Here is a 27,883-nt window from a genome sequence, read left to right as displayed (position 1 = left end):
CACTGACTGCAAGTACCTAGCCTCGTCGCGTGTACTTCCCTTTCGTAGCGCGCTTCTCGAGTTCTTATGAATTAATCCCAAAGAAAGCAACCTCTCATAAAAAAAAAACTCATACAACATATAAAAATTTAGTCGACAGGGAATAAGCTCGAATTACCCAATCACCTCCCTGCTTGGCTTCTCAACAAGGAAGACCAAGACACTCTAATTTGTCTTCAATGGATTTAACACACTTAATATGGCTTCGGTGACATCGCTCGGGCTGCACGAGCCTACGGCACTTCAATATGCCATACAAGAGCAACTCCTGCCGGAAAATCCATCTCCTTCCTCTTACGACTGGAGCATCACCGTTAACCATAACGGCAACGATGAAGGAGAGGATGAGCTTTTAGTTACTAAGGATGCCGTCGTATGGTCGAGAGGTTGCATTTTTCGCAAGTGTTTTGGCTTCAAGTTGGAGAATGAGCCTATCATCCAGGCTCTCTTAACATATTTCCCAAATTCAGAACTTACAGAAGATACTCAAGATGAGAAGCCAGGGGAGAAGCGGGTTCGTTTTCAGTCCGACACGAACACCAATAAAAATGAACGAGCATTGTCCAAAGCTTTGGTCGTCTTCCTTAAGACCCAAGCTCACGTCTATTTCCTCGATGGTACTAGTCATGTAGTACATATGCCTTTTGAAGTCGAATCCGCCTGCGCAGCTCCTCAGGGCGTTATAATCCAACGGAGGCAACGAACTGATACTAACCTGGCTGCGAGTCTTAAATTTCCCCGAGTTCCACACAATTCTTTTATCTCAAATCAACTCTCACCGGCGTCTATAAGGTCCTCTCAGCTGAGTACCTTCACCACCGAGACTCTTGGCAAGCCCAAGGCACTTCCTCTCAGGCTGAACGCCAACCTTGACAACCTATGGGATATACCAGAAGCGAGAAACGATTCCCAGTGGCCACGCCTAGTTGCTCTCACGGACCCCATGCTGGAACTTGGGTTAGTTGTTACGCAGACAGATAAATCTGTTAAGCCCAAGAGCCGCCCGGGCTCTAAAAAGTCACCCAATTTTCTTGATAGGGCAGAGGAGATAGTTCACATTGAAGAGATATCACATCACCAAACCTATAAGAAAGGCAAAGGGAAACTGGTTCTTGCAGTGACCGTTAATAAAGAAACTTGCATGTACACCGTTTGGAAGCTCACTTATATCTCCAATGAAGATCCCTTCATTAACGGGCGAAAACCCACAAAAGCGAAGGCGGACAGGCGACGCAGCTCGATGCAGCCAGGCTTACCTAGCGGCGCCACGACGCCGCTGCACCCAACCTTTAGAGAGAGTTTTGGTGCCCCCTTACCTGGAAAGCGGTCGCGCAAGAGTGAGAGAATCGAGAGAAATAGTAAGAATCTACAGAACCTCGAATCATCACTGGGTATAGAAAAGGAATCCGGCGTGACCCGTCGCACTTCTCGTCGTGTGAGCTCTATGCTTGCCAGAGCCGACCTCTCTGCTTCGCAGGATAGAACAGCATTTTCCGAGCAGACCCAAGCCTCTAACCATCCCAATACGAGAAGGGATACTTCGCATGGTAGTCATCGAGGTCGAGCTAGCGGCGTATTTTCTGGTCCGAGTTTCACCGGGACTGCCAACCACGGGGTGAATACCCTCCTGGAAGCACCAGTCGATAGTTTACTAGAGGAGCTACGCGCAGGTGGCGATTTCGAAGGCTTCCATAGCATGGGTATAGATGATCATGAATTTGACGGTCTTACTCAGGAGATCTTGTTTACAAAGATACACAGTATTCCCATCGACAATAGCAATGTCCGGTACTCGCTCTCCAAACAGCCGGCCAGAACACAATGTAAAGTCTTCTGTCTTATCGGTCCAGAATCTATAGATGATGGACACAATCGTCAGCAAGTCTTAGTCGGGATTCAAGACCCGATGGAGAAACGCTTACAGCTGCTAACACTTCACCTACAATCAAGCAGCTCTAATTCAGTGTCCTCCCCCGGACCCGATAAAACGGTCGTAACTTTCGGACAACTTAGGAAGGCGCAAAACGTCATAGACTCGTGCAAAATCGTCGACGGCGAACTTTCAATGATCCTCGTATTATCACAATCTACTGAAGGTCAGCGTGAGCTTAGTATTCAAGCACCATGGACGCAGATGACGTCCGTGAACCTCCCGTCGAAGCTATCACTTGCAAATTTACGCAGTCTTGATTACCACGGCAGTCTTGTCAACCGGGATGTCGGCATTAGTAGAGCTGTAACTCCCGCGATCGGAGAGATTGCCGGTCTAAGGCACCCCGAACTACGTGGTGTTGTAGACGTTCTGGACGAAGATACCCAGCAGTATCACCAAATACGTATTCAACTCCAACCCACATCTCCGCGAGTTTCGAAAGTCTTGAAGGCCTTACGAACAGCTCTTCCAACCTCTTCCGGTGAACGATTGGTGTCTAACTGGTGGGAGATTATTGCATGGCTTCGGCAACAAGACACCGAGGTTACCGATATTGAATGGTCGGCTGTTGTTATCCAAATATTTTCTATATTTCTTGCGCTTGATTTCGACGAGGCTACGTTACCAGCTGATAATACACCTCGGAGAAGATCTAGAGGTTACTTAAGGTCAAGTAGCGGAGCACAGATCGATCTCGGCGACTGGGACGCGATGAACGGGTATGAAACACCAGGATCATTGACACATCCGTCCTGGATCGAGAACAAAGCATGGCAGTGGATGATGGAAGAAGACGATTCCTCCCCACCGCTATTCAGACCTAGCTCTGAGCGAGATAGCACGGATTTTCTCTCTGCGCATACAAAGTACGCTTTGGCGTATTTGTCCTCCAGCAGCGGAGACGCTGCTTGCGGTCAAGACGGATATCTTCCAACTTCCGCTAGTCATGACTACTTAAGTAGGACACGGTATGCTCAAGATATATTTCTTGCGTTGCATCTTTTGCTAGAAGAACAAAAACTTGACATTGCATCTCGCCACCTACTATCACCAGGCTCGATTAACCTACGAGCTGTGTTGCTCCAAGTTGCTCGTTGCTTGAAGTGGTTTGAATGGATAAATGCTTATGAACTCGAAATGCCCCTGGACTGGCCCGAGCAACAGCTAGGGTCTATGAACATTTCTGTATCACTTAAACCCCCAGAGCCAGCCTACTGGAACGTTTCTGACTGGATCCGAACGAATTTGTCACCACAACCAAACCCGTCAGCGTTCGTGCCACCGATAAGATCGACCATGATTTACTCGGTAATTCCTCGTACGAAAATGTTTGAAGATCTCTTTAAGACCCTCTCTCTTCGAAGGAGATCACCAGCGGATTTCGTCGAAGCTATGCACCAAAGCGGTATCACACCAACGATTTTGGAGTCATTACCAGAACACGTCCTTGTCCCCCTCCAAGATGCAATCGCTCAATGCCAACCGGCTCCTCCGTCAAAGTGGTCTAAGGGGATGCTTGATTTAGTCAACAGAGGCGACGTCGGCTCAGTGCTAACGCAGTCGAATAACCTTCACATCCGTTCAACTAGCGTCCTTGTGAGTCTTTCTAATCAGCTGCCACGATTTACCATATTGACATTATTTAGGCACCAACTCATGTTGCTTCGTGGGATTTCAATTCTCTCTGCCAGAACGTTATGGATTTTAGTGATGCTCCATCAGATGATATCGCAGAGAGCGATAAGCAGGCGGTGATCCGTGCCATCTTCAAGGATGACCGACGTCTTGACGAAACTAAATCGATGTTAAACACAACAAAACCGCGAATCATGCGTCTAGATCCGCTACCCGAATGGACGGAAGCTTACTATCTCGAGCAGCAAAAGGATATGGTAACGAGACTCGCCAATAATACTTTGTCCATACCAGCTGGCCGTGGTCTGATGAATTATGGACTTCGCTTCCCTCTCCTAACTCAAAAGTTCCACATCAATGGCTTTGTTCTGAATTGCACTGTTCAGCCAAATAATGTGACGGTAGGTGTTGATAAGTCGCTCTTTACAGAAGAGAGAATCGCGTGGGCTTTCTTCCATTCTGGTGTTGCTGGCGGGCTATCCATCTCTCGTCAGGCAAAGGGGATAGACACTTCATGGATTCTGTACAACAAGCCCGGCAATGATTTGAGTAACAGGCACGCCGGGTTTCTTTTGGCATTAGGTCTTAATGGGCATCTTAAAGGTGTAGCTAAATGGGTTGCTTTCAAATATCTAACACCGAAGCATACCATGACGTCTATAGGCTTACTCTTGGGCTTGGCCGCATCTTATATTGGAACCATGGACTCCCTCATCACCCGTCTATTGTCCGTCCACGTTACGAGGATGCTCCCGCGGGGGGCTGCTGAGTTGAATCTATCTCCTCTAACGCAAACAACGGGAATCATGGGGATCGGCTTGCTTTATTGCAATAGCCAACATCGGCGCATGAGCGAAATCATGATGTCCGAAATTGAACACATCGAATCTGAAGATGATGAAGAACCGTTACGTACTGAATGCTACAGGCTAGCTGCAGGTTTCGCACTCGGTTTTATCAACTTAGGAAAAGGGACGGACTTAAAGGGTCTCCATGACATGCGCATCACCGAAAAATTGCTAACTCTAGCTTCAGCTACGAAGAAGGCTGAGAATGTGCATATTTTGGATAGATCCACCGCCGCTGCCGTCGTAGCTATCGCGCTCATTTATATGAAGTCAGAAGACCATATAGTAGCTAGGAAGATTGACGTCCCTGACGCATCTTTACAGTTTGACTATATCCGCCCCGACATTCTATTACTGCGTACGGTTGCTAAACACCTTATCCTGTGGTCAGAGATCGAGCCGACACAGGACTGGGTCCGTAAGAATATTCCACGGCAATACCATTCCAGATTACAGCCACCCCAATACCCCTCAGATCATCCGTCCCGCGGACCGCTTAACTCGACACACTTACCATTCCTCACAATATTAGCTGGCCTTTGCTTCTCCATAGCGCTGCGGTTTGCTGGATCGGGAAATCTGAAAGTCCGCGACCTTCTACTCTCCTACATTCGCAGATACTATAGCCAGTGCCGTCATCCCAGCCCGAAAGCCAGCTTCGACGAAAGAATTGTGCAAGTAACGGCACGCATGTGCCTCGACATAGTTGCGCTCTCATGTGCAACTGTTATGGCCGGCACGTGCGACTTAGAAGTCCTTCGCTACTTACGCTCACTCCATGGCCGTAACGACCCAGATACAACCTATGGTTCACACATGGCGACACATATGGCTATGGGCGCGCTATCGCTTGGCTGTGGTACACAGACATTTAACACGTCAAACTTAGCCATCGCTTCGCTGCTTGTTGCATTCTATCCCGTCTTCCCGGATTCAGTGCAAGATAACAAGAGCCACCTACAAGCGTTCCGGCATCTCTGGGTATTGGCTACCGATCCTAGGTGCCTTGTCACAAAGGACGTTTCCACGAACGCGCCTGTCGGTGTTCCAATTGCCATACGTCTGGAGAATTCGACGGAGGAAGAAGTGCGCATGACACCATGCTTGTTACCTCCGCTCAGCGATGTGCAAAGGGTCCGAACCATATCGCCCGACTTCTGGAACCTCGAGCTAAACTTCGAGGCGCACCCAGAATACGCCGAAGCATTCAAGTGTTCACAGGCGCTATACCTCCGTAGGCGGCCCGTTAGTGACAGCCCGTTTGCAACGACTATGCTCGCGCTCGGACGCCAAGGAGGGCTTGGCGGCCCTCTATCTACAGACGCGGCGTCTCAACCTCTCGAGTGGTTATTCGACACAGTGCCAGGATTACGAAAACTTACGCACGCGGAGCGCGGCATCGTGCTCGACCGCGGTGTGGGTGGTCCCGACGTGAGCAATAGTGCTGTCACCGCAGTTGACGCCCGCCTAGTTCTAGAGGACGTGATCTCTAGCGGGAACAGAGATGACCTACTGGGCTTAAAGGGGCTATTTGAGTGGTTCGAATGGAGAGCTAGGAGAACACAAGCTGAAGAGAGAGCGAAGGAGGACAACGTAAAGGATAGCAGTAATGAGAAGAAAGAACTCAGTTGGAGCGGAGAGGGATGGTTAAGAGAGAGCATTGCAGAGAATTTAAGGGGGGGAGTGTGGCTTGCAGGTAGGAGTTGAAGAGATGGGTATGACTTATGAGTGAAGATTACTATTAAACAAAAGACTCGGACCTACGCCTCATCTTGATGATGTTTATATGTAGGTCAAGAACAACGTTATAACGATATTGCTGCCTAGCTAACTAGGTACCTAGATATAAATATGAATAATATAAATGAGAACCAATTCTCTTAGGATAAAAAGGGGGTTACTAAAGTAGTAGGCAACATTCGATTGAGCGTTGAGACTATTGGGGCGTATAATTGTCCACTTATATAAGTCAAGGTTGGGAATAGCTACAGCCAGTGAAGCTAGCACATGCACCAGCGCCAACTGGCACATGGCCGAGGGGACCCACTCATGTGATTTTGGCGGGTGACATCACCACGCTGCCCACCTTCCACCTAAACATTTTCAGGGTTCTTAGCTTTCTTAGCTTAGTTGAACAAAGCTTCCAAACTTGCAACTTGCAAAATCGCAAACCTGCGACCCATTCAAAACCTTGTATTTTCCAAGTGTCCGGTTATAGTTGTGGGACTCTCTTTTTAACTTCACTCGTCCGGCACTTAAGCTGAGCTTATTACAGGTCTACAGTATTATGTCTGTAGCCGTTACGCACGTAGCATAGTTTGCTTCTCGTTTCCAATTCCGACTCTATTCCTACCTGTCCTCCGTTCTTCAAGACCAGACTCTACCCCGTACTCGATATCCTGGAGTTATGATCGATTATCGAGATAGACAGATTGCGTACATACAGGATGCTTCCTTACATTAATATACGTATGGCTACCTAGGTATTGTTGCTCTTGGGAGATCAATCGCGCTGACTTTTATGTAGCGTTCGAGTGGTTGTCTGGAGTGGTGGGGGCTTCTCCTGATGAGCGTAGGTTATACCCGCCCGACTTGATGTCTATCTTCTATTCACAGGTTGCTAAGATTGGTGAATATATAGTCAAACTCATATTCTCCCTCCTCGCCTCTTACCCGCTTGCTGGCCTCTTGAAGCGTGTGCCAGATGCTCGCCCCGAATACAAGAATCTATTTAATATAGGGTACGAACACTTCCCCGATCGTGCGCTGCCTCGTAACAGAGCCGTAAAGAAATCAGTTGCTTATTAGTGAATAGCGGAGGGCTGTTCTATCTCGTAGGCCTATTCTCGCTATGGGTCGGCGTTCGAACCCTCTTCATCTCATCCGCCGTCACATATGGCCTCACCTATTACTTACGAACGTCCGCCTACATGCCATGGATGGCCTTCGTGTTCCTCATGGGCCACATGGCTGTAAACCAGCTCAGTCGCCAGTTCGATGGTAACCCTTCCGGAGTTGACATTACCGGTGCGCAAATGGTACTTGTTATAAAGTTATCTGCTTTCGCTTGGAACGTGGCGGACGGCACCCTACCCGAGGACCAGCTCAGCGACTTTCAGAAGAGCAGAAGAATAGTTAAGCTTCCCAGCCTACTAGACTATGCCGGATATGTGTTGTTTTTCCCGGGACTCTTGACTGGTCCGGCCTTCGATTATAACGAGTACCGCGCCTGGATCGACTGTTCTATGTTTGACGTCCCGGCCACTATCGACCCCGCCAAGAAGCCACCCACCAGGAAGAAGCGCAAGATTCCAAGGAGTGGTACGCCCGCCATGTTGAAATTGGCGAGCGGTCTCGGGTGGATTTGGATCTTCTTGAACTTGAGCAAATGGTACGGCCCTGAAGCCCTCCTCAAGGACCGCTCTCCTGCAGCAGGCTTCCTACGCCGCGTTTTGATTATGCATATGGTAGGCTTCACCGCCCGCTGTAAGTACTACGGCGTGTGGTCCCTGGCAGAGGGTTCGTGTATTTTGGCCGGCCTGGGTTTCAATGGCGTAGATCCCGTGACGGGTAAAGTCTCATGGAACCGACTACAGAATATCAACCCGTGGGGTGTAGAGTTGGCACAAAACAGCCGCGCCTATCTTGAGAACTGGAATATGAACACTAACAAGTGGTTACGTTACTACGTCTACCTCCGCGTAACACCGCGAAATAAGAAACCAGGCTTCCGCGCCAGCATGGCCACTTTTGTGACCAGTGCGTTCTGGCACGGTTTTTACCCAGGGTACTACCTCTCATTTGTCCTTGCTAGCTTCATCCAGACAGCCGCAAAGAGTACGTCACATTTTTATTCTTAATTTGATCTCCCTTTCCTATTCTCTCCCCCTAGAAAATTCGACTAATAAAGCCTTTTAGACTATCGCCGCTACCTACGACCTTTCTTCCTTGACCCAGCCACGCAGAAGCCACTTCCCAGCAAAAAATACTACGACATAGTGTCGTGGATAGCGACACAAACAACCTTCTCGTTCGCAGTATCCCCCTTCATCCTCCTACGCTTAGACGACTCCCTCCGCGCCTGGAGCCGCGTGTACTTCTATGCAATAATCACCACGGGCGCTAGCTTAGCGTTCTTCGCATCTCCAGCTAAATCTCAGCTCCGCCGAATGCTGGAGGAACGCACGCGCGGCCGCGGCACCAGCAGCGGTAAGACGTCCCGCTCCGCAAGCGCAGATAGTTCGGCCGGCCCGGTACTGGGCCTTAGTGCGGATCCGGGTAAGGATATTGATGAGGCGTTGCAGGAGTTGCGAGAGGAGGTGGAGAGGGTGAGGAAAGATGTTGATGGAAAGACAGATCAGAACAGGAGTCGCGAGGGGAAGAAGGAATTGTGATTTATTCTTACGGTCGACTCCCCGAGAAATTTAATGCCGAGATCGATCAATGGTCGGGTGTGGAGTGGGTTCGAGGCTAATGGAGATATCAACCATGGTACTATGTAGTAAGAGTGGAATTCAAGTGGCATGATCAAGTTTGGCGGTCTATAATCCTTGTTTGGCTACTAAGGAGTCCGGAAGCAGGCCGGCATACTAATGATCAGCTCATGTGAAGTGGGAAGTATGTCGCGCAACGGATGAAAGGATGCGATGAGACGAGATAGAATGAGAGCATCAGCAATATCTCTAGCGAAAGACTATAGTTGAACATGAGAAAGAGGAAGATGTAGATAGACATTTATACATAATGCAATACCAGTAATTTACCATCACCATAGTTTTATATACAATAGTTATATATAAATTCACTATAACTTAATCACAATTTCAAAAGCATAAGCAGAAGAATGATACAGTTCTCAAAAATGACTTTTCAATTCGTAAGATCTCGTCATCGCGGGCGTGATTTCGTACGTCTCCGTCTACAACTATCTAGCTTTAAAAAAATAAAACCAGGCGTGAAAGACATTATAACGCAGATATCCGTAACGGCATCGAATCTGAACCTTTTCAGTACCTAGTGAGTTCCCTTCCCTTCCCTACTCGAAATGCTCGGGTATTTGTAGATACCCGGCGCGAACGTAACATAACGTAACGTAACCTAACTCATCTGCGAATCTTGCTCCTTCTCCATTCCGCAGACCGTTATAAACTTTTTCTTCCTCCTCGTCTCATATCAACCCATGACAAACGCCTCCCTCAGCAAGAAGTAAAACCCTCATTTCCCTCATCCCTCGTACCAACTCCCAACCCCAAAACTACCTCAGTAGCTAGCTAGCCAAACGGCCAAGCAACCGCGCCGACAAGAAAGCAAATAAAACGCGTACCAGAGGAGGCTGTCTCATTCTCCAGACACTCCGTACGACCCGACTCCAAAGCAAACAATTTGGTTCAAGGGTATCATGTCCCGTTTGCTCCCGTCTAATTTTTCTACAAAAAGTACAAGTTAAAATATAAAAAAGGGGGTTTTCGATCGAAGGGAAATATCGTTAAGAGTTCATCGTAAGGTATACAAAATTCGTAAAATTGAAAAAGCGTGAAGAAGAAAGTGCGAAGACGGACGAATATGTGGCGGCGGAGAATATAAAAAGATGGTGAGAATGATGATATCGGGTGTTATTCCGGAATCGTCTTAAGATGGGTGGTTATGTGCAGCCGCATGGCTCGTGAGATCGTGATTACATATTACGTAAAAAAGGATCATAGTTCGTCGTTTCGAGGATAAAAAATAGAGAAAGATATCGGGGTTGTAAGTTATGGGTTGAGCGTGTAGGAGTCGTTGTCATGATCGGCCCCATTTTTCCCGAACGCCCACCACGACGAGAGCGATAACCGCACCGACAATTATGAGTCCCGCGACGGCCATGAAACGATTTATGTTTCTCCACCATCGCGCGCTCTGGTATCGGGCGTCGTCGTTAAGAACAACTCGTCCTTGGGGAGGTTCCGCCTGGTCCGAAGCAGGAAACTGAGTCGTACTATAAGCACGCTCTTCCATGGCGAGCGTTGGCTTTGGGGGAAGCGGTAAGAAAGCTGCAATCATCCAAGCTATTATCCCAAGTCAGCAATTGCAAAATCCACCTGTATAAAATTTACTTACCAAAGGGAAATAGAAATCCCATTACGAAGAGAGCTACTTGGAGATTGCGCTTCCCAAACATGCCGCTGTCGGCAGACCAGGTGATGGAGGGCGTATTCCACATGCTAAAATTACTAGCGCGGGTATCTTGGCGAAGATGTGGCGACCACAGGCTCGAGGACTTCTTCTTGGGAGCTCGTCGTATGTCGCCGGCTTCAACCGGTGCGATCTCCATCGAATCTTCCGTTTGCTGGCTCCGGGGATCGGATACATCCCTCGGTCGACGACGTGGGTTGTAAATAGGCTGGGCGTACTGGTCATGAGATGGCGATCCACCACCTATCCAGGGACTCGTCGGGGCATCGCTAACATCGGAAGGTGACCTGGAAAGCGGCGCGAGCCAACGTCTGTCTGGACTACTGTAGTAGAGCCTAGAATAGTTATTAGTAATGACAGTCTTTTTAGTCTTTTACTTGAATATCTTACCTTGCCCAAGATGGGAAAGAGGAGGCCACTAAACTTCCGGCACGCGAGCTCACGCTGGAGCGGAGACTTCTATCCGAAGCTTGTCTAGAGAAGCCGAGACGAGTTCGGGACGATCTGTGTTGGAGATGCTGGAGATCTGCTAATCCGTCGCCGTGCTCATCGTGGTCTCGAATCGTCCGAGGCGACGAAGTGGGTAGTTCTCTTCCTCTCGAATGAACAGGTCCCAGGCGATCTAAGGAATCGCTTTGGGAATGCGACCTCGAATGCGACAATCGGGTTTCCAAGTTATCTAGAACTAGCGACGACGAAATACTGCGCATATGCCTGCTGTCCCTGCTTCCGAGAAGACTGCTGACCCGATCCGCCATAGAACCGGCAGAAGCGCCACGAGAGCCAGGATTGCTACCCTCGTACTCAGACATCACAGTCGAGAGCTGTGAGCTCCATTGATGCGTATCCATCTGTGCTCTCTGTTGCGCCGCACTCGACGATTCTGCCCATGTAGGTTGCGGGATAGACGAGGCGGAAGGCGTGTGGTGTAAAAGAACGACGTTCGGGGTGGAACCAGTGAAAAGGGACCCAGTATCGTGGCTAACTATACTCGAAAGAGACGAGAACGAGTTTGCTCGACCCCGAAGATTTTCTCCCGACTGCTGCTTGTAATAGCCGATGCTTTCAGATGACGATCGTTTGTGCGGTCTAAGCGGAGGCACGAGGAGGCTTTCTTGCGAATACCTCTCGCGCACTTTGCGTTGGGAGCTGTCGTCGGAACGATGGTAACGGTGTCCGCGGAAAGGGGTACTCGACGATGATAATGAGGAGGCGTCGTAAACGATGTAGTTCTTGCTTCCTGGAGTGTCAGCGATTGCAGGGCCAACGGTCGAGGCAAGAGTCCGGGCCGGGGATGATTGCCCGAGAATTTTGTAGTTCGCACTACTAGATGAAGACGGGACTTCGACGCTTGCCGTGTCTGGTAGCGGCGGAGAACTACGACCTACAACTTTGTAGTTCGTGGTCTCTTCGATCGTCGAGGCGGTCTGTTCGGAATTAAATGATTGCTTCGTCGCGAGCGGAGACGAAGGTTCCGGCGACGGGGTGGTCGTTACCGGTAATGGTGGTAAGGGAGATTCCGAAAGTTCTCTCTGCTTGCCCTTGCCTTTGGGATCGGAAGTAATTGGAACTTTACGCAAGCCACCAACCATGCGGTAATTCCAGGGCGAAGGTTCGACCAGTTCTTCCGGTAACGCTGTGATTGTGGAGGGGGAGCCTGATGTATTAGGCGAGATGCTGCGCTCGAGCGCAGAGCTCAATGGAGAGCCGTGACGATCTTCGGTAGATGCGTCAAACGAGCTTTCTTCATGCGAGCTGATAGTAGAGACGTTGGTAGAGACGTTAGAGAGCGGAGGCGATTTTACAGTCGATCCCGACCTGTCTGAATGGCGTAGGTTCGGGTTTGTCGACTTGAGTACGATTGAAAAAGTCTTGTCTGAGTGTACGCTGATGTAATTTTCTCGTCTAGATACCGTTCCTCTCCGTGGCCTCGAAGGTCCGTCATCGTGGCGCGATGGTGATGGCTGCGATTGGGGATTAATACGTCTAATATTGCTTCCATATGAAGCCCTATTAATGACAGGGGTTTGTGGGGCAGTGTGTTCAACACCACCTGAGCCAGAAGCGAGTTTCGACCCTGAAACATCGCTACCCATGATCCCAGCTAATGGTGAGATAGGTGTCGAAAATGATGGCGAACGTGGTGAATCGGCGCCATGACCTTGCCTCCTATGGATCGTGGCTTTCGGCGTTCTTGGTGTTGCGATAGTTGCCGAGTCGGTTGTGCTCTGAACATCGTCATCTTCTTCTTCCCCAACTTGTTCGTCTGCGTGAGACAACCTGCTACTATCTTCTTCATCGAGAGGCCTAGGCGGCGAGTAAGGGACCATGCGAATTTGCAGATTGTTGTTTTCCGAGTCCGACCTCTCGTGCAACGGCGTCCTCGGCAACCGGGTTGACGATGACGAAGTCGAAGACATCCTCAATTACGGGCGTGGCCCGACGATGCGGGAAATAGTCGCGAGAAATCAAAAATTACCTAAGTCCAGCGGCTATAAAAGTGTTTCGACAAAGGCCATAACGATTTACGTAAACGGTGATGCTATATGCAGATCCGGGAACAGGCGACGTATATTTCGACGTAAAACTTCGTTTCGAGTAGTGTATACTATGTAAGCGAGTGGAATAGCGAGTGTATTTTCCGAGCGGTACGGAGATCGTGGTTAAAGACGGGCGAGCAGTGTAGGACATTAATAAATAAAATATAAAGAAAACCGAGGGACTAAAGAGTAGCCAAGGATGTCAAAGAGAGACGTGAAGTTCGTAGAAATATTATATCGCTATGAAGATAGCGTAACAAAGAATCCAGGCAAGGACGTTGTGGACAAGCGTCACATAGACAAGCTTTAGTTTGGATCTTTAGAGGAATAATAATAGAAAGGAGTGGGACGGGTCGTCAAAGAGAGGCCCAAAAGATAATTCCTACACTACATACAGACCACACACACACACGCATCCGCGGGGAAGAAACGAGATCGGGATGACAAAAAGCAGCGAAGCTGTCAGAAGACGGGCAAGAAGAGGTATTATTTCTTGAAAGGTGCCCCGGAGTGCCGAGTAGACGATCGATTGGCTAGCGGCTGGAGTCATCTATCTAAAGGCGGCTGCATATTACCTAGAAAGCTATGCAATGCAGCCGAAAGGGAGCGTCCAGGGTTCCATCGAGCCAGCGCGGGCATAGAAGCCGAAGGGAGCGCTGGAGAAGACCAAGACCAAGGAGAAGCTTCACGGAGCCCTAGTACTAAAACCGGCCTAGGGAAAAAGGCTGACATGGACAAGGAGTCGCACATGTACCGCATCGCTTGGCATCTCACCGCGTACACTAATGTGTACATACATCTTGAGATTCCATTCTTACGATGGAAAATGATAAGGAGATGCTACCAGACTGCCAGAGAGACAATAGCGATGTGTGATGCCACTAAGGTCTCTGGTGCTTCTTTGTCGTCCAGTACAATCCCGTGCCCGTTGCCCAACGGCGGAGCTAGGATCCATCCGCCTGCAGCATTTTTGTACAGTACGTATGCATGTCTAGATGTAGGTTGAAATGAGGTTAAAAAGAATTGTGGACAAAAGCGGTCGAGAAAGCCTACCACAGTTGCAGTCTGAAGGCTACTGCGGAGGCCGGGGACTACAACCCATCATCTGCAAACCGTCAGCCAGCCATTCGTCACTAAAATCTAACCAAGAAGTTAGCATCGTCTCAGAAGACGCCCGCCATAATACTCTCCCATCCAGGCGGAAGTTTTCTTTTCTCTCTTCTTCGACATCTTGGTCGCATCGTGGCCATACTGACCCGACAGAGACAGAGACACTTGTTACCATACCAACATAGCAGCATAGCAGCATAGGTACGAAACAGCTAAGGTCAATAATTTTGAGCAAGGGGAAAAGATCGGTGAAGAGATTGTGTACATGGTAAATTAGACGTTGGCCATAGCAAGGTGCAATTGGCCGAGATCTGGTTAGTCTGGGGTTGGAATCCTAGTAAAACCAAAGATCAAGGACCCAACTGAAAATTCCGACGGCTAAGGAGCTTTGGTCTAATGCTAAAAAGGAAACAGAACCTTAAGCATGGGCCAGAACTGCCAGAAAGAAAGAAGAACGTGGCTTAGCAACGGAACCTGCAGACCACATTATTCCAACTTCCGGTTCAAGTCCTTTCATTTGTCCATGTAGCCCCATCTTACTGGTACGATTTATGTAGTACTTAGGTACTCTGCATTTCGTATCCCGCCTATTAAAAAAAGGCTGGCGCGAAATAACTGATAAGCGCGTGCATTTCGTGTTTTCCCTTTAATAGCCCATTCGTCGCTGAAAAGGGTTATTTTAGTATTCGGTCATCTGCCGACCATTCTAGAATTCAAGCGACTAATGAAAGAGATACATAGCAGCGATGCGACGTTTAATTCGTAAACTGGATGCTTACTGGAGCCACGAATCGTCCTTGCAAGCCACTGATACGATGTATCTATGTATGTACCTAGGTATTGCGTCTTATCTCCACAGGAGAGCTCCTGAAAGACCGTGCGTGACAGTGCTATACGACGCTATATATACTGTATGATCCAATTGACGGGGCTAATAAGTGGACTGAGGCTGCTAGCAGCTAGCCAACTAGGGACCCCCTAGCTACTCCATTGAGCTAGGTACGTGATGTGATGTACACTACATACGTACCTGAATTGAAATTTTTTTACTAGCTCCCATTTTTTCTTAGAGGGTCAAACAAATATGTATGCACACGTCGAACATGCAGTAGATTTTCAGAGATTCTCTCCCTCTCATCCATATAAGGACGACCTCCTGCAGCCTTGATACGGCGTCTGTCTTGTCTTCAAACCCGTTGAAACCCATGGCTTAACGGGATTCAAGAGCCGCTCGCGCTTACACTACCATCTCGTAGGTCGACGAGACGCTTCCTGCAGGTTGAAGCGCCAACAGGTGCCGAGGAAGCAGCTCAACCAGCCGTATATTTTCTCATGGCATAAGGTAAACGAGCATTTACCCAATCTCGGTTTCATTTCCTGCAGAAGATCGGATATTACAACGAACTATGTCGTCGTTTCACGTGGACTTTGACTTTTGAGCTGTCGTAAGTTTTTCTTCAGTCGGCAGTCGGAGAATTCGACCAGGTCAAGGGGTTAAGGCAGAGTCAATCTCCTGCGTGCCACACCTTCACCCACTCTTTAAGGCATAATCCGATCGAGCATGATCATTTCTTTCATGCGACCCGACGATTCATTCATCCTTGTGTTTACGGGAATCTCAATTTATGCTTGAAGGCTTGTCTAAGACATAGTTAAAGCTATCGAAGAGTAAAAGAACAAGCAAGAATAGTCGAAAGCTTTGTCAGCTTTGCAGACCTCGGAGTCGTTTTTCTTGTCATCTAATCTTGAGCTTCTCATTGGTTTCACAAACGTCATTCTAGCTACTCCGAATAGGTTACAGGTAAAACACTGGTACAAAACCAGTATCCAGTCAAAGATGCCTTCGATACCAAATTTCATAACCCGTTACTTCGCTAAGGAACAACGTAAGTACCACCTAATCCATATTACCGACTACATTTCTCTAACTTAGCCGCGCCAGCAAAACCACCACCAATCAGCACCGGAACCGCGGTCTTCCTACTCGTAAGTCCCCAACTGTGCATGCGGCTAGACGCAGCTCTCCCACGAGCGTTTAGCATCGGGCAGAAAAAGAAGCACTTGAGGTATTGACTGGTAGCTAGGTAATTTACACGCTCATCTACGTGGTACCATTTTACCTTTCACCCACTACCAGGCCATCTCGTACTCTATCGCGGGACGCGCCGTCTGTGATCCGCGCGCGGATAGCCTCGGTCTCACTGACCTGCATCGCGTGCTCTATCATTACCTTTGTGATCCTAACGTCGCAGGGTCAGGCTACGACAGCCGAGGCCCTGCATACGCTAGGTTACTGGCCCCTCGGCCTCGTGGAGACGGCGAAGTGCCTCCTGCTCACCGCTATCCTCTTCGCTGGACCATTGTACGAACGTCTCGTTGTCGACGAAGGATGGCGAGGTTGGTTATCTTTACAGCCGTTATCTGATCTCTTCGGTGAGTTGACGACCTGGCGTAACATCGTAGCGGTAAGTTTCATATATATCTTGTCTCATACAATCCAAAGGCTACAATACCGAGTTAGCCAAACCACATTCCCTTACATCATGATGAGAAACATTGGTCCGTGTTTCTGAGCAGACTCAAGACCTGTCAGTGAGGACAATACAATAGCACTCTGTGCAACTCTGATTCAATCCCGTTCATCACCTATTTATTGTTTAGAAAGCTCCAAATAAGCAAATTCTAACAATCGCAGGGCCCCTTCACAGAAGAAGCTCTCTTCCGCTCAGCCTCCGTGCCGCTTATGCTCGCGGCGCAGACCTCTGTGACTACCACCGTCTTCCTCTCGCCACTAGTCTTCGGGCTCGCGCATCTCCATCACTTCTATGAATTTCGCATCACGCATCCGCAAGTACCTGTGATGTTTGGGCTTTTGCGTTCCTTAATGCAGCTCGGCTACACAACACTATTTGGTGCTTATGCCACGTTTCTGTTCCTGCGCTCCGGTAGCCTAATAGCCGTTTTCGTAGTCCACGCTTTTTGTAATTGCATGGGTCTGCCTCGCGTCTGGGGCCGTGTCTATCCTGCTGTCGTCATTGATGAGAGAGGGCAGTCGTATCGACCTTATGTTATGTGGACCGTAGTTTACTATATAGTTCTAGTTGCTGGCGCAGTGGGGTGGTATAGAAACCTGGGCTTGCTCACGGAGAGTACTAATGCTTTGGTCTCCGTTGATATATGATAATGGCTAGATAGTTTTGTAGTCTGATGAATCTTAATGAGTATATGATACAGATACCAAACTATTCTAGGTGACACTGTTTATATAGTAATAGTGTGGCTAAGTAGTTTGCAATATTACAATGATATCATAATGAAATAAATATTCATAAATATTCGGTTTCTTTTCTGTCTATATCGTGGTACTCTCCATACCACAAAGAGATCGCTAATATGATCTATACCAAACGACATCCTTAAAACTTAGCCCATCTCGAAGCTATCACCCTCGATTCTAATCCCAGATTCAAACCACCTAGTTTACCACGTAGCAAGACGTAGTTTTACAGCTTGCTAAGTTTGGTAACTAGAGACATATAACAACTAGTTATAAGTGATAACTACTTGTACTTGTGATGACATGCAAAGGGCATTGCTACCAAATCTATACTCGAATTACTAGCTGGATTATCAAATGATTAAAGTCTCCCCAGCCTTTAACCCTATAACTCTTTTTTGCATATTTAAGTTCCTAAGTCAGTAATAAACTTGTTTATAAACCTATCTACTTCTAGGCTAAGCGTGAATATTTCCGGCATTGATAAATATGTTTTATATAATTGACATGGAGGTAATTGAAATCAACTTGTAAAATACAAATGGTCCTAAAATCGTTGAACTTGGATTTAACGGCCTTTTATTTTATATAAAATTGACTTATTATAGATGTAGATATTAGTTTGATACGGGTATTTACCTGCTAAGGACTTAAGACTTATAATTATGACTGAGCAATGGCAAGTATAAGGAAGTTAGTAATCGGAAAATTATGAGGTAGTGCAGTCTCTCTTGTTCTCTTGTAAGTTAAGCATGGCCCGTATATCGACGTTGTATGTTTGGAAGCTATTCAAATCACTTATCTTTATATATTATATCAATCTGGATCAAATTCGTTTAGTCTATGTTCGGGTCTTTGCGAGCATAGTCGAAGATCTAAACTGAGTAGGTGGTCGTTTGTCTACAAGAGGTAGTTGGTATTTTACATTCATTATTCTCCGGAAGGATAGATACGTCAGGGCTAAATATCATATAAAATGTAAGAGTTTCCATCTAGCAACTAATCCTGGCTGAAGCCTGATAGTATGGAAGTCTTCTAGGTAGTGTGCTACTTGTCAAGTTCATATATTTCTCAAACCGGTTCAGGGACACTGTAAAAACTGGTTTTTTCTTCAAGTATATTATATCTGGTATACATCGTGATATTGTTGCTTCTCTATTTGGCAACGACCAATCTAATACAACACGTATAGCTACCTACTGGTAGCTTACGGGATATACATAGCGCTGCTATCTAGCTAGCTATTATGGGACTGAACCCGCATTCTCTACGTTTCGTACATGGCTGAATCATACAAGATGCTTCCTAACGGCTCCCCTAACTCGGCGAGCGGCCTGCTTGCTTCGCCCCTCCTAGTGGTCACGTAGGGAATGTTTGCCCAGCACTTGGTGACAGCCCCACTAGGCGACAAAGGAGTAGATAACTGCAATCTGACCGTACTGCCTTGATTGCGGGGTACTGTCGCCTCATCCTCCCATGAGCTCACGGCCCGGTGTCGCTTGAGTGGAGCCCTGATATTTGGTACGATATCTCGACCATGTCGTCGATTTTACAACCGCAACAGCAAGATTAGCTAGAATCAAGTCGGTAGATCAAGTGTCATTCCCGGTAAACTTCCCGGCATGCTAAATCCTCCTGTACTAGAGGCATCATCCCGACCCCTAGCCCGTCGGTATCTCAGACTATCAGGTGGGCTCAGCTCACGTCTCTGTCCTGCAGCGGCCTCAGCCTGAACTTCTTTAAAGGCTTCCTCTCTGACATCCTTGGCAACTTCACGGCCCTTGCCTTTGCCCATGCTGCTTGACGCCGTCGAGACTGCCTCTAGAGGGTCGTCACCGCCACGCGTGTTCTTCTTGCGCGGCCAGAGACTAGGCAGCGCGATTTCCTGGAAGCGGGGCTCAACTGCACGCTCATCGAACCAACGGTGTAAGCGAGACTCGACGAGCTGGGCAATCTTGGGTACGTCCTGTAGCCGCGACCGGCTGCCTACGAGGCTGCGCACAGAGAAGTCAAGGCGGTAGTCGTCGAGGAAGCTGAATGCCATCATAGTTGGTGTTGACTGCGAGGGGTTTGACGGGATGAAAGAGATGCTTAGGGTGCCGCTAAAGCGCACAACGCTGACAGCGAGCGCGACAGGCAATACAGCTGTTAGCCGCTTCGGATAGTTGAGAAGGATCTTGGTCTCGAGCGCTAGTGTAATCATGTCGCTGAGGTCGACATCCATCCGGGCCTGCAGCCGCGACCCCTCACGCTTCGCCCGAGAACTGTTGGCATCGAAGCGCTTCTCCCCGTTGGGGCCCGTGTTTAGGCTTAAACCATCCTCGTCTACGGGTATGATGCGGCAATTACTAAAGATGGGGAAGTCCTCGCCTAAGGTCAACTCGGTGACCTTGATCTCGTCAAGAAAGCCCGGACGCGAGGTGCCGTTGAGAGCCTTGGTGAGGGAGGTAAGTATCGCGTCGTCCTGCTGGGCATCGCTGCGGAACTGGGCGATTGTTTGAGCGATAAGGACATTAAACCAATCCAGCGACTCGGGCTGGTGGCTATCGACATTATAGTACGTCTTATTTAATATGGAACCTATCGTAAGCGTAGGCGGGCTCCGGAGTATACTCGATTTCTTCTTGTTCAGCGTTGGCGGTAGGGATGGCCTCGCCGTAGTTGGTGTCGTCGATCGTAGAGTAAGAATGGATTGTCGGTGGGCGAGGGTACGGGATCGACGTTCGGCAGCTCTCATGGAGGCCGTTATTTCGGCCGATGGAGCTTCTCCGAATATAAAGAATTTTATAAATGCGGCTAGGAGGAGTACGACGGAGATTTGGCCGACGATGAGCCCTTGGGTGAACGACAAGCTATTTCCAGGTGATGAAGTTAGACTATCATATTATATAACTAGTATAAATAACGATCGGAAATTAGTAGGTTCACCTACGTCGGTTCAGACTTCATCGGACACACGTCCGTAGCCGCAGCCATCTTGGCTTATGACATCTAGAGAGAAACTTCAAAAAACCTTGAACAATCTAAAAATGAAGCAATTGCGAGATTCAAGCGGGAGGATGGAAGCTTTAAACTTTTCTAATCTAGCAGCTTTCAGAGCTGTCCTGCATAAGCTTGAGTCTTTATCTTATCGGGGAGGTACTCACTACTCCAATTTACTAAGCATATATAAGTGGAATCAAGTACCGGATACGTTAACGTCATTTGGCATTTACAACGCACACTAGTAGACCCCTGCTATAATGACGATCTATCCTCTAAGCCGCATGAGCTTAAACCTCCCTTTAATTCGTCCACCAACAACTTATAAGCGACAACTAGAAACCTTGCGATCTTGCAACCATATTCATTTACTGAGGAGCAAGCAAATGTGATTCTTATTTGAAATCAATTCTGCTATAACCCTAGATTCAGGAATACTTTCTATTGCAACATCTTGCGGAGCCGACCAAGATGGATGTTGTTCAAGCCGTCTCCGGCTACATCTCTAAGATGGTATCGGCCGGGGACAGCGCATCGGGGACTCCATCCGCAAAGATGAAGATACTCTTATTAGATAAGGACACAGTACCAATCGTCTCTACTGCCATTACACAATCGTCTCTACTTAATCATGAAGTCTATCTTACCGATCGACTCGATAACCAGAATCGAGAGAAGATGCGACATTTGAGATGTCTGTGCTTTGTCCGGCCATCCCCAGATTCCATCCAATTTCTAATTGATGAGCTACGAGACCCCAAGTACGGCGAATACTACTTGTATTTCAGCAACGTCGTGAAGAAGTCGTCATTAGAAAGATTGGCCGAAGCCGATGATCACGAGGTCGTCAAGCAGGTTCAAGAGCACTTTGCCGATTACCTCGTTATCAACCCAGACCTGTTTTCACTCAATCTTACCTTACCACAGCAGAGAATATGGAGCGGCAATCCGGACTTATGGAACCACGACTCGCTGCAGCGGACTACCGACGGATTGATAGCTATCCTGCTGTCGCTTAAGAAGAAGCCACTCATCCGGTATGAGAGGAATAGCTTGCTGGCTAAGAAACTAGCCACCGAAGTGAGATATCACATCACCCAGGAGGAGCAATTATTCGATTTTAGGAAAGTAGACACGCCGCCGATACTTCTTATTCTAGACCGGAGAGAGGATCCTGCTACGCCACTACTCAATCAATGGACATACCAGGCCATGGTACACCAGCTGCTCGGGATTCACAACGGACGGGTTACCCTGGACGAGGTCCCAGATGTCCGTCCAGAACTTAAAGAGATAGTACTATCGCAAGACCAAGATCCGTTCTTCAAGAAGAATATGTACTTAAATTTTGGCGACCTCGGCGGGAACATCAAAGATTACGTGGAGCAGTACCAGTCCAAGACGAAGAACAACGCTAACATTGAGTCAATTACGGATATGAAACGATTCATCGAGGAGTACCCAGAATTCAGAAAACTCTCCGGAAACGTTAGCAAGCACGTTACCTTGGTCTCGGAACTTAGCCGACGAGTAGGCGCCGAGAATTTGCTCGAGGTCAGCGAGGTCGAGCAAAGCTTGGCTTGTAACGACAATCACGCTACCGACTTAAGGGTATAATAACCTAATTCCTTAACAGAAAGGCTTAAGGGGCTAACTTTATATAGAACGTCCAGAGGTTAATACAGTCCCCGTCCGTAACGCCCGAGAACAAGGTCGGACTCGTGGCGCTGTATGCACTACGATATGAAAAGCACCCATCAAATTCGCTAGCTATGCTAGTAGACTTGCTAACAGCAGCCGGTGGTGTACCTGCGCGACAGGCAGATCTAGTAGCGAAGTTACTAATCTACCGCCACTCCCTACAGCAGTCCCAGGCAGCCGGCGGCATCGCGGATATCTTCGAGTCAGGGGGTATCTTCTCGGGCGCACGGGCCATAAAGGGGCTAAAGGGCGTTGAGAACGTGTACACGCAGCACTCGCCGCACTTGGAGACGACGCTGCAGAATGTAATTAAGGGCCGGCTCCGCGAGCAGCAGTACCCGTTTGTAGAGGGCGGCGGCACGACGCGGGACAAGCCCCAGGATATCATAGTGTTTGTGATTGGTGGCGCGACGTACGAGGAGGCTAAGACGGTCGCTAGCATCAACGCTTCGTCGCCCGGCATTAGAGTCGTCTTGGGTGGGACTAACATCCATAACGCAGCTACGTTCCTTGAGGAGGTTGATGATGCGGTGTCGTCGTGGCCGGAGCCGCCGCCGACTACAACCGCGGGGCGGTTGAGGAGGGAGCTTGGGAGAAGGTAGATAGGCTAATAGTTAATACGAGAATTTTTCCCGTTGGAAACTTAGAGGCTCTGCAGGCTATCTGGGCGAAGTTATATGTCATGATTAATAGTGTGAGAGCGGGTCATAACTGATTGTTTTTAACGGAAATACCAGTTTATGAGTTTCACATTCCTTGGGGATTAGCCACTTGCGCTGTAAATCGAATTCAGGGTTATATTCTTGACTGGTGCACTGCTAGGTATCAGCCCGCATCTGGGACGTATATTCGTGTGTTCGTGACAAGGCTACCTGATATTAAACCGCAGAAGTGGAGGTAGCGGGCCTATGACCATTAGGCCCGCTTGATGGCTCTGTACACCCCCTTTGATTCAACTAGATACGTATATGACGATATGATCTACTTACTAAAAATTTCTATAAAAGATGTATGGGTGTTGGTTAGTATGTCTGTTGGGACGGGAAAGGTCCGCTTGGCACCGACTAGTTCGGGCCGCGCATCGGCTATGCCTATACCATTTAGAAACCCCGAGAGACGAACCGAGTGTGGCTGAGTTGACTGTTGGTTGCTTTAAGAAAGTAGTCACATAAAAAGAGGGGAAATGGGCAAAGCGACCCTGTTGCATGATCATGTCAAATATTCTACCTAATACCGCCGAGAACTAACATTTTCTCAAGCTGTGCTAGTCTATCGCCTCTGCTTATTATCCTTCTCCTCTTTTCATATGCACTTTATTACGCCTTGTAGGGTAGGTTGGTCTTGTTTGGAATAGCATATACCTGAACATAATAATTCTAAGCTATACCCGCATTCGTTTTCATAGGCATTTGAAATATCATGGTCTGAAGCGCGGGGAACCCGGACCGGTGTATTCGCACCATGGTATGTACAGCTAGGGGATTGTGATAGGAGTTACATGCATATGGTCGCCATCACATGCTGGCTGATCACAAGTTACTCGTCAAATCATGGTATAATCGCAGAAAGGGGCCACCTTAGGTCACACTGTTGGGACCTATGCTTTATACACAGTACAGCAACCTATTCTTGTCTGCTTCCTAGATAGTGGTTACGGCTAATAGCCAACAAATACTTAAGGCCCTAATATATATAAAGAAGCATGATAGATCTCATTATTTTTCGCCCCTGTGAAAATTTGGAGCTCGACGAACAGTATTCCCCTATGAAACTCGACCTGAAAAAACAGCTTGATACCAATAGCCACTACAGCAGAGTAACTTATTAGGAAGCTACTGTATAGTATCATTATAGCTCCCTACTTATCATGAGGCTAACTTACTGTGGAATAGGTTTCCAACAATTAGCTTTTGCTCTCAACATATATTTGGCAAAAATGTTCAGAACATTCACCCAGATCATTGCCTATTATCGCAGTTCAGATGAAGCCCAGGGACATACATCCCAAGCCATAGGCAATGACAATACTGTATTTCAACATGGGAGTGGCCACTGGAATTTCAATCAAGGAAATTTCAACAGAACCTCCCAGCAAGGTTTACAGCAGCAGAACAGAGTCGAGGGGAACAAGAACGGGACAGCCCAATTTGGCGCTAAAAACGTTTCCAGGACGGACGGGCATAAAAATCGGACAGGTCAGAACGGCGCGAACAATGAGAGCCTAACCGGTATGAACAGGCATACATCCACTCAATTTGGTGTTGGTCACAAGCATGATTCCGGGAACTGTAGCGGAAATACATGCAACGAAGGAGATCTCGGAGAATGTGCGCTACATCTCCAAGGTCAGCCACATTTATTGCAATATATAAACTATTGGCAATGGGCGTGGAATATGGCATGGGTGTGGGTGAGCGCTGCTCCCACCCAGTAGGATGATGAAGTGGCGGGATTGATCGATGTCACATAATTTCAGTGCTTATAATCAAACAGGTACCTTGCCAACTGCGTATCTACTGAAGTGCGATCTTGACATGACAATGAGTAAAAGTAGAAAAATACTGTTGACTCGGGCAAAAAAAAAAAGCCCTGGCTCATGAGGTAAGACATCTGTTCTCTTACATTCTGATGAGAATACCCCCGTACTATATAGAAACGCTCAACCTCTCTGACAGCCTCACACTGCTCTCGTGGCTCTCTGGAATGGTGTTAATTAGCATCAACACTTGGCAGAATAATCTCCGGCAGAAGTATATCCATCTTCCGCCCGATGAGCTCTACTATGGAGTTCCAAGAGAGTTATCGGCCTAATTCCTCTACGTCTCCTAGACTTCTCTATTCTTCATAGGAAGTATGTCAAATTCATGCATCAGAAGTAGATACAGGGCTATGTATCAATCTCATAAAATTTATTGAGTCACAATACTCTAACGTTTCAATGTGCCATGAGCTTTTCCTTGAACAGGTGAAACAACAAGAAGAGTAAAGACCCAAGTACATATGCCACAGCCAAGAAACCAGTGATAATGACGATGGCCACGACGCTCGAAATCTGCAATGTTTGATTTCGATTCCCTTCATTTATGTTCCAGTGCCCATCTGTCCCAGCTTGACCTGTTAAATTCCTGTCCCCATGACTTTCGCTCGAATGTCCTTCTCCGGACTGAGCTACTGCATTGTCGTGTCCGTAGTTTGCTGCCTTGTTCCCCGGTGATACCGAACTAGAAATCTCGAGATATGGGGGTGGTGGGCTTTGTTTCTCTGAGGCCATTGTTATCGAAAAATAGATGTCTTGACGACCTCGTGTCTGTGGTAATATACGAATTAGTCCATGGCATCTAGATATATAACAGGACAATCTATTAGGGGTTATTACTTGCCTTGATGAATTCAATGAAATTTTCACTCCTCAGGAACTGAAGATATGAATAGAGTACAACCTTCTACTATAGGAGGTAAGTTTCGCTACGTGTCTTGAGTGAGGCTTTACATGAAAATCTGTCTGATATATAAAGACAACAAGTGCTGGGGCTTTTTGGCTACCTCGGAAGAATAAATCGAAATTAGGTAAAGTGTAGTATATGCCTGTCGTACACCTTGGATCCTTGAACGGATGACAGGAAGGTGGGGGTGGTAGAAATATGATATCTGATAACATTGTGTGATATATTTTCTGATTGGTTTTAGTGAGGAGTGGTGTAGCATTTGGCGCTTCCGATACACCTAACAGCATAGTTCATACTTGGCTGTGAATAATGTTGGCGCTTATATGCTACTGGGATGAGCCTCATGGCTTGCTCGGGAGTTCGGCTAATGTCGTATTGGGGCTATCGGCCCGGATCCTATGATCTAGGATTATCGGGAACCGGTCAGGAACTAACCGTTTCGGAGACCCCGGACCAACAGAAAGCGACGGATGACGTAAAGACGATTAACAATATCACCTTTCCACCGAGGTGCTTGGTATGCATAATCTAAATCAAAGAGAACATGTAAGAATCTAAGGGGGAAGAATTTATTGGGTTTAAAGGCAAGTTACGGTGATCCAAGACACTAAGACTCACTAATAGATGGTAAAAATAAATGTGAATAAGATGGGTATGAGGGTAAAATCATAAAGATTGCTAAGGAGTTATTGTAAAGTGTGACTCCATGCCGAGTTGTCCAGACTTTCCAGTTGCCCGAAATGTGCGTAACTCTACCTTCCGAGGCTATCTAACATCCTGCTACATGGGCCTAATTGACGTACCGGTCAATGGTCATAGGCTTGGTCTCGAACTTGCGTTGACATGTATGTATTAGAAGTAGTTTGCCTCTACCGTCATTAATTTATATTCCACCATAAATATCCTCATCTTTGCTTTGCTACTTAACAGAGTACTAGACCATCATCATCATCATCTGAAGTTTAAAAATATTACCTAACCCGGCCATTAGTTCTCCAACAACTTCTCAGGGTTAAGAGAAATTATCTCCTGAAGGGCCCTGAAAACTCGTCTTCACTAATCGATACTACTCATTCCTAAAATGAAGTCTTCAGAGGCACTTTGCAATCAAATCAGTGACCTCACAATAGAACCGCCCCAGAGGAATTTCCCGGACCAGTATTGTATTCAATTATATTCGCCGCTAAATTTCGCTTCTACCGTGGATAATGGGAATATTATAGGGGAAAAGATATGGATTCAAGCGATTGGATTTCTGCTTGTTGCAGTTAGCGGCTTCAGTTGTATTCATATACGAAATGGAGAGATCGAGGTTGATTTCCGTTCAATTCTTGTTCTCCCACAAATAGTACTCCTTCTTCTCTTATTTAGGCAGAGGACCTCAGAGAGCACGAGAAACATTACGAACATATACGGGAATAATAATACGATCCAACAAGCGATTGCTGTCAACTCTGTTTTGGTCCAAGCCACCATTCGTATCCCACCTCTGGGTCAAGGTATTTTGAATTTCCCATAGCAAACCATTCGGCTGGATTTATTAAGTAGTATATTGTAGGTTACCCTCGCCGTTCTAATACTCAGATTCCTACCTCGTCAGTAGACGACCTCAGATGAGTGCATGCATGGCGAGCAGATTTGACGGATAGAGGAGACAGAATCGACGAGAAGTATTGTTAACACTATGGTCAGTAGAGGTCACACAGTCTTCTAGCCTTCTAGTGCGTGTAGGCGGACTTGAAGGTAGGTAATCGGGAACTGGCCGTAGATTGTACTACGATACACAGGTGGCTAACGAGAAATTAGATTGAAAGATATGCCGGAGGCGGTAGATAATATTGAAATGAGTGGTCAAGGGACTACTTTCAGGTACAGTACATGGTATCTTGGCATGGAATGTATATATAAGAAGGACCTCCCTCCTCACTCATATAGTTGGTAGATCAAGTCAATATACAACTACAGCTCATATACCATATCTTTCAGCAGATAACAAACCGGATATCTCTAGACTAAGGAAGATATGAGTTGAAGGTAAAACTTACAACGGCAAAAGATTCCAAAGCTGTTCACACCCACATAACCCATCCCCTCGCTCAATATACAAACTTTCCTTTGTATTTCATAACCTATATAGATACCTGATAGAAATAAGCAATACAAGTTTTCGATAGCACAGCGCGAGCGTTCGCGTTAGGTAC

General features: G+C 47.4%; 8 protein-coding genes across 8 annotated transcripts; 5 read left to right on the top strand and 3 right to left on the bottom strand.

Annotated features, from left to right (window-relative positions):
- Window positions 1–28: 28 nt before the first annotated feature.
- Window positions 29–6,549, top strand: F4817DRAFT_348720 (uncharacterized protein). The gene is made up of 2 exons (XM_049304730.1): window positions 29–3,568; window positions 3,619–6,549. The coding sequence occupies exons 1-2, from the start codon at window positions 239–241 to the stop codon at window positions 6,160–6,162; spliced, it is 5,874 nt and encodes a 1,957-aa protein (XP_049155553.1). The 5' UTR covers window positions 29–238; the 3' UTR covers window positions 6,163–6,549.
- Window positions 6,550–6,555: 6 nt separating this feature from the next.
- Window positions 6,556–9,074, top strand: F4817DRAFT_244624 (MBOAT-domain-containing protein). Its single transcript, XM_049299088.1, has 5 exons — window positions 6,556–6,924; window positions 6,983–7,027; window positions 7,097–7,196; window positions 7,271–8,292; window positions 8,374–9,074. The coding sequence occupies exons 1-5, from the start codon at window positions 6,903–6,905 to the stop codon at window positions 8,847–8,849; spliced, it is 1,665 nt and encodes a 554-aa protein (XP_049155552.1). The 5' UTR covers window positions 6,556–6,902; the 3' UTR covers window positions 8,850–9,074.
- Window positions 9,075–9,852: 778 nt separating this feature from the next.
- F4817DRAFT_244685 (uncharacterized protein) lies at window positions 9,853–13,471 on the bottom strand. Its single transcript, XM_049299089.1, has 3 exons — window positions 11,017–13,471; window positions 10,552–10,961; window positions 9,853–10,499 (listed from the first exon to the last, which is right to left on the bottom strand). Exons 1-3 carry the CDS (start codon window positions 13,044–13,046, stop codon window positions 10,234–10,236), a joined length of 2,706 nt encoding a protein of 901 aa, XP_049155551.1. The 5' UTR covers window positions 13,047–13,471; the 3' UTR covers window positions 9,853–10,233.
- A 2,642-nt stretch (window positions 13,472–16,113) lies between these two features.
- Window positions 16,114–17,457, top strand: F4817DRAFT_319464 (uncharacterized protein; the record flags this gene model as incomplete). The annotated part of the gene is made up of 4 exons (XM_049301066.1): window positions 16,114–16,162; window positions 16,219–16,262; window positions 16,361–16,741; window positions 16,972–17,457. The coding sequence occupies 4 exons, from the start codon at window positions 16,114–16,116 to the stop codon at window positions 17,455–17,457; spliced, it is 960 nt and encodes a 319-aa protein (XP_049155550.1).
- A 1,199-nt stretch (window positions 17,458–18,656) lies between these two features.
- Window positions 18,657–20,619, bottom strand: F4817DRAFT_348713 (uncharacterized protein). Its single transcript, XM_049304729.1, has 2 exons — window positions 20,486–20,619; window positions 18,657–20,405 (listed from the first exon to the last, which is right to left on the bottom strand). Exons 1-2 carry the CDS (start codon window positions 20,527–20,529, stop codon window positions 19,133–19,135), a joined length of 1,317 nt encoding a protein of 438 aa, XP_049155549.1. The 5' UTR covers window positions 20,530–20,619; the 3' UTR covers window positions 18,657–19,132.
- Window positions 20,620–20,840: 221 nt separating this feature from the next.
- F4817DRAFT_348712 (Sec1-like protein) lies at window positions 20,841–22,950 on the top strand. Its single transcript, XM_049304728.1, has 2 exons — window positions 20,841–22,146; window positions 22,200–22,950. The coding sequence occupies exons 1-2, from the start codon at window positions 21,007–21,009 to the stop codon at window positions 22,836–22,838; spliced, it is 1,779 nt and encodes a 592-aa protein (XP_049155548.1). The 5' UTR covers window positions 20,841–21,006; the 3' UTR covers window positions 22,839–22,950.
- A 495-nt stretch (window positions 22,951–23,445) lies between these two features.
- F4817DRAFT_348711 (uncharacterized protein) lies at window positions 23,446–24,746 on the top strand. The gene is made up of 2 exons (XM_049304727.1): window positions 23,446–24,073; window positions 24,129–24,746. Exon 2 carries the CDS (start codon window positions 24,173–24,175, stop codon window positions 24,668–24,670), a length of 498 nt encoding a protein of 165 aa, XP_049155547.1. The 5' UTR covers window positions 23,446–24,073; window positions 24,129–24,172; the 3' UTR covers window positions 24,671–24,746.
- A 345-nt stretch (window positions 24,747–25,091) lies between these two features.
- On the bottom strand, window positions 25,092–26,055 carry F4817DRAFT_244578 (uncharacterized protein). The gene is made up of 3 exons (XM_049299087.1): window positions 25,780–26,055; window positions 25,617–25,679; window positions 25,092–25,543 (listed from the first exon to the last, which is right to left on the bottom strand). Exons 1-3 carry the CDS (start codon window positions 25,939–25,941, stop codon window positions 25,172–25,174), a joined length of 597 nt encoding a protein of 198 aa, XP_049155546.1. The 5' UTR covers window positions 25,942–26,055; the 3' UTR covers window positions 25,092–25,171.
- Window positions 26,056–27,883: the final 1,828 nt, after the last annotated feature.

Source organism: Daldinia loculata (genome assembly GCF_022478755.1).
Source record: "Daldinia loculata strain CBS 113971 unplaced genomic scaffold F4817scaffold_60, whole genome shotgun sequence".
Lineage (NCBI taxonomy): Eukaryota > Fungi > Ascomycota > Sordariomycetes > Xylariales > Hypoxylaceae > Daldinia > Daldinia loculata.
The sequence above is the reverse complement of the archived record's forward strand: the minus strand, read 5'-3'. Positions and strand labels throughout refer to the sequence as shown.